The sequence below is a fragment of the Pempheris klunzingeri genome, chromosome 7 (genome assembly GCF_042242105.1).
Source record: "Pempheris klunzingeri isolate RE-2024b chromosome 7, fPemKlu1.hap1, whole genome shotgun sequence".
Classification (NCBI taxonomy): Eukaryota; Metazoa; Chordata; class Actinopteri; order Acropomatiformes; family Pempheridae; genus Pempheris; species Pempheris klunzingeri.
Window position 1 is genome coordinate 11105616 of NC_092018.1, and position 9564 is coordinate 11115179.

At 43.8% G+C, this 9564-nt stretch overlaps 1 protein-coding gene across 1 annotated transcript; it reads left to right on the top strand.

Annotated features, from left to right (window-relative positions):
• Positions 1-3306: 3306 nt before the first annotated feature.
• Positions 3307-9362, top strand: fgf10b (fibroblast growth factor 10b). The gene is made up of 3 exons (XM_070834275.1): positions 3307-3766; positions 8707-8810; positions 9171-9362. The coding sequence occupies exons 1-3, from the start codon at positions 3307-3309 to the stop codon at positions 9360-9362; spliced, it is 756 nt and encodes a 251-aa protein (XP_070690376.1).
• Positions 9363-9564: the final 202 nt, after the last annotated feature.

The window sequence follows — 9564 nt, forward strand, 5'->3', positions numbered from 1 at the left end:
TTTATTGTAATTATGTTTTTGTTTTTGAGAATAGCATAAGAACTCAGCTATAACCACAGCCTGTAGGGAGGGATCAGAGGCACATTTGTCTGTTCTATTGCCTATTGGTTTGAACTTTAAAATGCAATTCAGCAAGATAGATCTATAAAGATAAACTAAATGCTAAAGCTGGAGAGCAGGGAGGGAGATGAGACCATCTCCAGACCCTGCAAATCTCACTTATATTGCGTTTAGGAGAAAAAAACATGGGCACGGTTACGTTCACAAAGAATTTGCTTCTTGGCTTCTAAAGAAATCCTGCAAATCTTGCGAGTTTGTTGGCATCATTGCACGCCTACATCCCTCTGAAGCACCTACAGAGAACAATACTCAGTGGAACGGAACACTGCGGCTACATCTGCACAGTTTTAGGCTCCTGACTCTCTGAGCCCGGATCTGAGAATCCGACCCATGCCTTCAATGTGTATTTGTCCCAAAATAAGGTTTTTCTAAAATCAGTTTATTTTTGTTTAGTTTATTTCATTTACTGCAGGAAAACGATCTTGTTCTAAGATCACAAAAGTCAAAGGGCACTAAAAATTGGTCAAAGTATTTAACCTCAGTGAAAGATTTTTAAGAAGAAAAATAGAATATAGGTTGCAGACACATGATATATTGTAGCAGATAAAGACATATAGTATTTAAAGTATATATACACATAAAGTTAAAAACCTTGAATATAGTTAAAAAATGTACATAAAATAATTTGTAGTGGGAAAGCCAAGTATCATTTAGGTTAAGTGGAGGTCATTATAAGCGATGCAAAAAATGATTCTAGAAAAAGTGTTACTTCACTAATATTCCTGCAACAATAATCAATATAAATGCAGCCTGCTCCTTCCAGCTCTGTTTCCCCTGTCACAGTGGGAAGGGACGCTGCAAAGGAAGCGCTGATAAGATTGCTTTGTTTGTATCCCCAGATAAAGCCATGCCAAGACCAGAGTTAGGACCAGACTGCTGCTCTGGCTGTAGATCGTTGACAGACATTAAAGCAGGCACTAAAAACTAGGATTTAAGGGAAGGAAAGCAGGGAACAGTACAGACCCCGACATTAAAGACACGAGGATCAGTGAGAATAGATAAGACTGCCAGCACAAGTTTTGTTTATCACAGTGGATTGTTAAAAATGTTACTATATGGTCCTTGGTCATTGTTATCAGCTTTATAGACACATAAATTGTAAGCTGTTCGCTTTTTTTTTGTTTTTCTTTTTGCATATTTGCACAGACCACGTCTGCACTATGTCAAAACACAGAAATGTTTCTGTCATCTCTGCTTCTCTGCACCTCCCCATGTGTAACTGGTGTTGATTAAATGAGAAAAATCAATAAAAGCAACGATAGTTAAAGTTTTTAAATGGATTTGTGGATTTGGGTACTTCGTGTGAATAGTCACCATCCCTAATATTTTGCACATTCACAGCACATACTGTACATTGTTGTCTAGTCCGCTATGACATTGTCCATCCTGCGCCTGCTTTGCCTTGAGGAGCAAATGATGCATGGTTCGTAAAAGAGAGTCTCATTGGCTGAGGGCCCTGCAGACACCTGAGTCACGGAGGAAGGCGGGGGTCTGGTGAGTGAAACTGGAGAACTTCATTGCATTGCAGCGCTGCAGGAGAGATAACAAACTACGATAAAGTGCCTTGAGGGAAGGAGAGAGGCCTTAGCAAGATGGCCGTGATAAGCCAGCATCCAGACTGGAACCGGCAACAGTAACTTAATATGATTTTTATCTGAAGAGATAGAGGAAGCTGGCCACTTGTCAGGATTATCACATCTTAATGAGTAATAAGTGGGTCTATTTCAATTTGTGATTCTTATCTCCTTCACTCTCAACCATACAGGCACACATATGTGCTGGATAACAAAAATTAACGTGACATACTAAAAGGAAAATACAACTGGACCCCATTTTTTGCAGCCAAACACAGTAAAAAAAAACAGGACCACCACATGAACCAATAAAGCAGTCATCAGCACAGTCTAGGGACTGATCCAATACAACCAGTCTGCTCCTTCCTGCCCTGCTGCATCTACTCAAATAAACCCTGCTATCACCGCTCACCCTCTCTCATAAGTTAGATTTGCTCATATGCAGGCACGCACACACACACACATGAACACACACACATGCAGAGCAGTACTTGCTCCCATATGTGAGAGGGGAAGTTGAGTAAAGTAGGGAGGGATCAAATAACCAACAGAGTCACACAGCTACACACAAGACAACACAACACACAGTCATTTTCTGTGATCACCCTTCAGGTGAGGAGATCACACCAGGAATCCTCATGTCAAGGATCTAACGGAGAGGAGGCGAACAACTCTGACTCAAGCCTGAGACAGAAGGAAAAGACCTCCCCAGACCGTTACCTCGATGCTGTATGAAGGTGGAGTCATTTGGGGGTAGAGAAAGAGAGAGAAAGGGAGAGAGGGAGAGAAATGAGGAGCGAGTGAGAGGAGCAGGGCAACAGAACAGGACAGATGGATTATCTGACATGCGCCTGGATTGACCCACGTTCCTCTTTAAGTCTTGAATCCTGTTTTTGCTCCTCAGAGTGAAATCTGAAAGTGCTTTCCTGCACGTGTGGAGTGTAGCAGCTATCGGACAGGTAGATTGTGTGGTGCACTCTTTTTTTGGTTTCACTGGAACTATATGGAATTTTACGCATAGTAGACGTTCTACCTGGATATCAGTGAACTTTTTTTTCTTTTCTTCTTCCTCTTTTAGTTTGTTTTCTTTCCTTTTGTTTTTTTCGTTGTTGAAATGAGTAACTGCCTGGAAATATAAGGGTCACACTGGAGCAGCCAAGAGTAATAGTGAAAATTTCACAAACAATTTAGAGAGAATTAGACAAACGGAAGGAAAGTGGAAAAACAGGTTTGTTATTGGAATACACACATATAGCAATTGGTCTTTTGTTTTTTCCATAATCTTTGTGCATTCAGACTGATTTTCCAAAACAGACTTGGACTGCAAACTTTCTGATCACCAGCCTAAAACCTCTCAACTGTGGAGAAGAGAACTCAGTGGACTATCAGCTCAAAGCACAGTGACTTGGACAGTCATTATACTATCAAATAATTCAGAGGGAAATCTAAGAATTTCATACAGGTGTTGAATTATTTGGACTCTGCAGGGGGACCATCTCGCCTACTCTGGACTGTGGAGGGCTCCCCTCCCTGCCCTCCCAGCATATCCTCGCCCCCAGCAGCATGTCCCAGGCTCTGAGGCTGCCTCTAGTCCTCCACACAGCACACTACCATGATCAGATGGGCTGCTGGAGGGAGTAAGGCTGCCTCTGCCTCGTCCTGCTCCAGGGCTGGGTTAGGGGCTCGTTCTGGCTCTGGAATTAGCTCCAGACTTAGGTCATCAACACTGCTTTCCTCCCTGTCTTTGCCGCTCCTGGTTGCCCTGGTGGTTTTGTCCCTCTGCCTGCCCGGGGCAGCCTGCCAGCAGCTCCGCAGAGACAGACAGAGGCTCGCCAATACACGAACTCTCAGGGTTCCACTGAATATTTCCGAGACTGAGGTCGTCTCGAGGCCCAGGGCCACTGGGGTCCCCCTAGGCCGGACTGGGGGACCACAGGGCAGACATGTGCGCAGCTACTGTCATCTCCAAGGGGACATACGGAGGAGGAAGCTGTTCTCTTTCCAGAAGTTTTTCCTGAGGATCGATAAGAATGGAAAGGTCAATGGAACCAAGAGCAAGGATGACCCCCTCAGTAAGTAACTCACTAGGTAGATTAATATCCAAATAAGAGAGAATCAAAGATGATCCCAGTCTCTGCAGTGGCCGCAAAAGTTAAAAGTGTCCTGAATCAAGGCTCATTTGAGCTAAAACCTTAACCCTTCCAAACCTTTAGTGTAAAATCATGGCTCTTAACTTCTGCAAACAAAATTATCGCCTTGTTTGGATTTTGAGGCATTAATATATTACGCATAACAAAAAGCACCTGCTGAATGCTTTTACAAACCCTCTTAAATGTTTGGTTATTTCTAATTTGAGTGATCAGGTACTCATTGTTTCAGACAAACAGCTTGCCTTACTCAAAAAAAATCACAAATACATAAATTGGATATATAAAAATACAACTTCATGTAAACATTGCATTTAATTCAGAATTTTTAAACACTCTTTGTTCATTCCCAAAGACCACCAGTGTGCCAATTGGTTGGTAGTCTGGATGAAGCAATCCCCGATTAGAGTCATCTTTTTGTTTCAAACCAGACATCCCACTGATATCTCCCCTGTCCAAACACTCAGCACAGTGATGGTAGCTCTCAGATGGCTTAAAAAGGAGCAGGGGGAGATAACCCAGCTATTATCAGGCAGTCTTCACAGCCCAGGGTAAACAGCACTGATAACAACCACAGAAGAACAGGGCTTTGGGTGAGGGGGGGTGGTGGTATGGTTGTCAGTGTCATTGATGCTTTTAGACTTTTTCTGCCCCTCTGTGTCTGCGTCTCTCTCACTCTCCCACTCAGATTGCCCGCCTGCTCAGCCAGCGTCAAGCAAATTACATACCCTCAGTCACAGATCAGACATTTGTTTAAAGCAGTTTGACGTGCTCCCTTGGAGAAACACGTCTTTAAAGTGATTACATGTTGTATGTTATCAGTCAGTGAAATAGCATTCTCAGTAGTCTCCCAGCATTCCCACCAAGCTACGTGTGTGTGCCTATCAGCCAGCGGGCACTCACATGCTCCAGTGGGTGTGCGATCATATAGCAGCCAACGACGACACATGTGCTCGCTTATTACTGACACACACACTCACACATACATCTATGTCCTTCTCACATGCTCTTTTTCCTCCTCTCTCCTCTGTCCCCCAACCCCATATTGAGTGTAGCTATATGGAAGCTTTTAATGTTCCTCATGGGAGAGCTAAACCACACGTTCAGTCAAAGTGACTTAGGGGAAATGGCAAGGAGAGGCACGTCAGGGGAGATGTTTGTTTTGACAAGGTCATGACGGAGGCAACTTTATTTACTGACCATATTACACCATTGATACCTTTACGGCCACCTTTGTCAGTGGTTTCTTTTAAGTTGTTAAACTGAAGTGGTGTAAGGAAGTCTGGCCCAGTTTATCATAATAGTGGTGTGTGAATTCACCCTACACTTAATGTATGTTTGGAAGATGATTTACCCCTCCGTCTTCTTTTTTATTGACTCACAAATTCTTATTTTTAGGAGTGTATTGCCTTTTTCAAAAGTCAGTTTGAGTTAGTGCAGATTGAGCATCCGGTGGGGAGGTGAAAGGGAGCACGACGGACTCTCTAGAGGTACAAGTTCATGAATGACATGGCTGAACATCATTGTGACCACATCAAAGCCGTGCGTCTTCAGTATCAATGGTGGTGCCATCAAAAAGCTGTGTCCTGAGGGGGTCTGGGGACACTGTGTGTGGATTATGTGCCCTCATATCAGGTTCTCACGGTAAAGGATACTACACAACAGCAGCTTCAGTCTTTGCTCTGGCCCTTGGGGCTAGACATGATCCCAAGGCTGACGTCCTTTGTAGAGCCTCGATGGTCCCTTGAAGTGACAAAATATCAAGTTTTTTTGCGATGAGTGGTGGACGGCTTACCTTTTCCCCAGCCAGACGTTGCAAGGCTAAGGCACACTGCATTTAAAATTTTACATGAGGTTGATTTGTGTATTTATCCAGATTTATCTATGAGCTGTATGGGATGTGAAGGCTTTGGTTTTGGGTGCTGCCTGTGGCCCTGCGAAGACCCGGCTCACTGTCTGTTAAAGAGCCAGTATCCAGCCTCCCACAGATTTATGGGGATGCCAGCGCAAAACTGTCCCACATGGCTTTCCAACCCGCTGGGAGCCTGCGCTGAGGTTACAGAGAGGCAGAGAGAAAGGGAGGGATATTATGTTAAAGTCAGCGAAGTAGCTATCTGCATGGCCTAAGTATCTAATTAAAATATCTATGATTCACAGCTGAACTCTCTTAAATTTATAGACAACTAGCAGCTCAGACTGTCTAGTGAAATATTGCTAAATATGATGCAGCCAAAAACTTCGATGGTTTTAGTTATTTATCCACATAATGGTGTGAGAGGGTGAGCCTGTCGAGATCATGTGTGTAAATGTACGTGTGTGTGTTGTGTCAGCCACCAGTTGCGTTTCTGTGCTGTAGGGGCCAGGCCATGTGTGTGAGATGCTTGTGGACATGGCTCAAGAAGTGTTTGTATATAGTATATGTGAATGCGTGTGTGTAAGTGTGTGTCTTTATGCACATTCATCTCCTTTAATCAAAGGAGCGGCCTTTTGCGTGGGGAAAAAAAACAGATGGTGCTGCTATGGAGGCTTGAGCAGAGAGATGTATAGCTTTTCTCTGAGGTGGGGAAGAAGACAAATATCCCCTCTATGTAAATACACTCAGTGTGGTCCTTATCAAGTGTTATTACTATATATCCTGATTTACGCCTCACTCCACACCATTTTTCTGCATGTTAATGGCATCGATTAAAATGTACATTCTACCTTATCTGTCCAAATGTTATTTTGTGCAGCCCCGGAACATTAATTTAAAAAAAGAGCAAAGTTGGAGTGAGAAAGAATAACAATACAAGCTGCAAAGCACATAGTTTTTGGCATCCCACTGTGGAAAAACCACCTTTAATTCTCACTGGCATTGTGTGCCTCCATTCCACAACCAATGCACCATTTACTGTTGTAACCCCAAACAGAGCGTATCAAATAAGCCACACATTAGGAAAAAGCAACCAGCATGCAAAAGAAAAACTGCTGTCTCCCCACGTTAACAGCTGAAGCTGGCTGGCTGACTTGAGGCTACGTTTTGCATGTGTGGTTTGTAAAATTTACCCCACACAAAGCATAGTTGTCACATTTAAGGCTTAATGTTGTAATCTGGGGAAAGCTGAATAAAGAGCATGTTTTCTGTGATGGTTTTTTTCCATACTTGCAGCCATAATCTCATTACTCTCCACTTGTGGGCCAAACTAAGCATTCACAGAACAGTGAATGGAGATTTTATATTTTCGCAGCCAGGTTGAGTGTGCAAGTTGTGTGCAAGTGCGCATTCACCTGCTACAATATTAACTTTGTGTGAATGCAAGTGCATTAGTGAATGTGTGTGTGTGAGTGTGTGTGTGTGTGTATACAACCTGTCTCGCCCCTGCCTCCGGTGGCTGACTTTGATCAGTGATCATTACAGCCTTACTAATCCTCACTCCACCCCCAGTCTCACTGTCATGACTCTTCTGTCCTCCTCTGTTCTCCTTCCTTTCATCCCTCCCATGTTTACAGAGCAGCCAGAGACTGCCATAGATTGTCTTACATCCTCACTCCATACCCGACACCCGATCCCATACAGAAACCAGCTCCTCTCAGATCTTCAATGGCCGTTGTGTCACAGTCCCCACCACCACCTTGCCGCTTCAGACCTTACTGCCCCGAGGTGCCACTGTTTGAACTAGATACTGATACAGTCAAGACCTCATGGACGAGGAGAGAAGCTGCTGCATTTTTAAGAGAGCGATTGTTCTTTGGGGGCACACCTGCATCCTCCACTGTCCACTCATGGACAAGCCTGGCAGCTTCAGAGGCCCCCCAGCCATTGGTGAGTGGGTCTGACGGTAGAGCAGGCTGCCACACAAACAGTCATCAGACAGAGGAGGGGCTGCTGATCTGATTAAAGGATGTCATCGACTCTCTGGAGTTCACACCCCCGTGCTGAAGTGTGTGTCTGAATGTGTGTGTGTGTGTGTGTGTGCGTGTGTGTGCATACACACATGTGTGCTTATCAGGATAAAATAACGACAGCTCACAGGAAGTGGGGAAAGGAAGTCAGTGAGGGAGGCATGAAATCAAACATGCCATGGGAACCGGGGAGGTTCATTCACACACGCACACACACAGACCAGCAGAAGACGAGACAAGTGGGTTCTGTGGTCAAAGGACACATTAGGAAGTTATATCTCTCTGACCTCTGATACTGAGACCACACAAATAACCACAGCTGTTTGCAGCAAAAACATGCCCTTGTTAACTGGGGTATAAATTAGCCCCTCTAATAGCCTGTCAGAAACCTGAATTACTTGTATAGGGACTTGGAAACATAAATACCAAACACGACATAAACAACCTGAAAATCTCTGCGGTATCCACCCATTAATTTTCAGACTAAATGGCCTGCACAGCTGGAATCTGTTACACAGGTGTAGGTTGTAAAATAACTTTATAATATCACTGAAATGATAAATGTGCTCAAAGAATAATTATGACCTTACACAGAATTCCCACGCTGTGCGTTCCCATACGAAAATGTCCTGAAATAAGCATGCAATATGTTGTTACCCATAAGTTCCTCTCAGGAAGAATTTATGGATTTAGATTCTCTGGTGGTTGGCCTGTGACTGCCGTGTTGGTAATCGTTCTAATCTCTTATCTACAGCAACTATGAGACAGTAAAACATTTTTTCACCTTTACTTCATCTGTCCTCAGAGTTTAACTTTCTGTATGACTTGAAAAAATAATCAAAAAGTTGTTTTTCTCAGTCAGTTCAGCTGAAATTGCTACAAAACAATTACTCAAAAAATCATTTTACTTGCTCCAACGACACACGAGATACGTATGATCACTCTGAATGTTGACACATAACCGTCTTTTTGCTGAATCCTAGGTATTCTGGAAATCACATCGGTGGACGTGGGAGTGGTGGCCATCAAAGGGCTGAACAGCAACTACTATCTGGCTATCAGCAGGAAGGGAGAGCTGTACGGAGCGGTTAGTATCCTGGTCAGGGGTCAATCTGGATGCTCCAGAGAGAGAGATAGTGTTAGATTCTTCTGTCCCTATCAAAGGAGGCCTTATCTTTACTTCTGTAACTGCTGGGTCAACTCTGAATTACAACTAGGCCAGCGTGCACACGTGTGAACCTCTAGCAGAACTATGCAATTTTCAAAATGCCCTCCAGTTTCTGCACAAGCACACAAAGCAAAACATGCAATGTAGATTAAGGAGTAGTAAATAAACAAGTACTATGTGCAACCACAATGGATTTGCACAAGAAAATGATCTGTACTTTGCCTTAACCTCACACGTCGGGGTTATAACACTGAAACGTGATACCTACTGTTTTTACAGAGAGAGTTTGGTGTCGACTGCACCCTGAAGGAACGGATTGAGGAGAATGGCTACAACACATATGCGTCAGCTGAGTGGAGGAACAAGAAGCGGCAGATGTTTGTCGGTCTGAATGTCCATGGAAAGCCGCTGAGAGGGAAGAAAACCCGCAGGAAGAACACGGCTACCCACTTCCTTCCAATTATGGTGTAAACTGGACAACTGGAGAAGGAGGATACGCAGCACTGGACAGAGAGGTTTTCAATATTGAAGAAGTTGTAAAATAAAGACATTCACTGCGAAAGCTCTCATGTGGAAACAAGGCACTAACACTGTTACACATAAATATGGTCTCTGCTCCTGACTTTGACTGAGATCGTGTTCTTTATTTGGTGGGAGAAGATGATATCTGTGT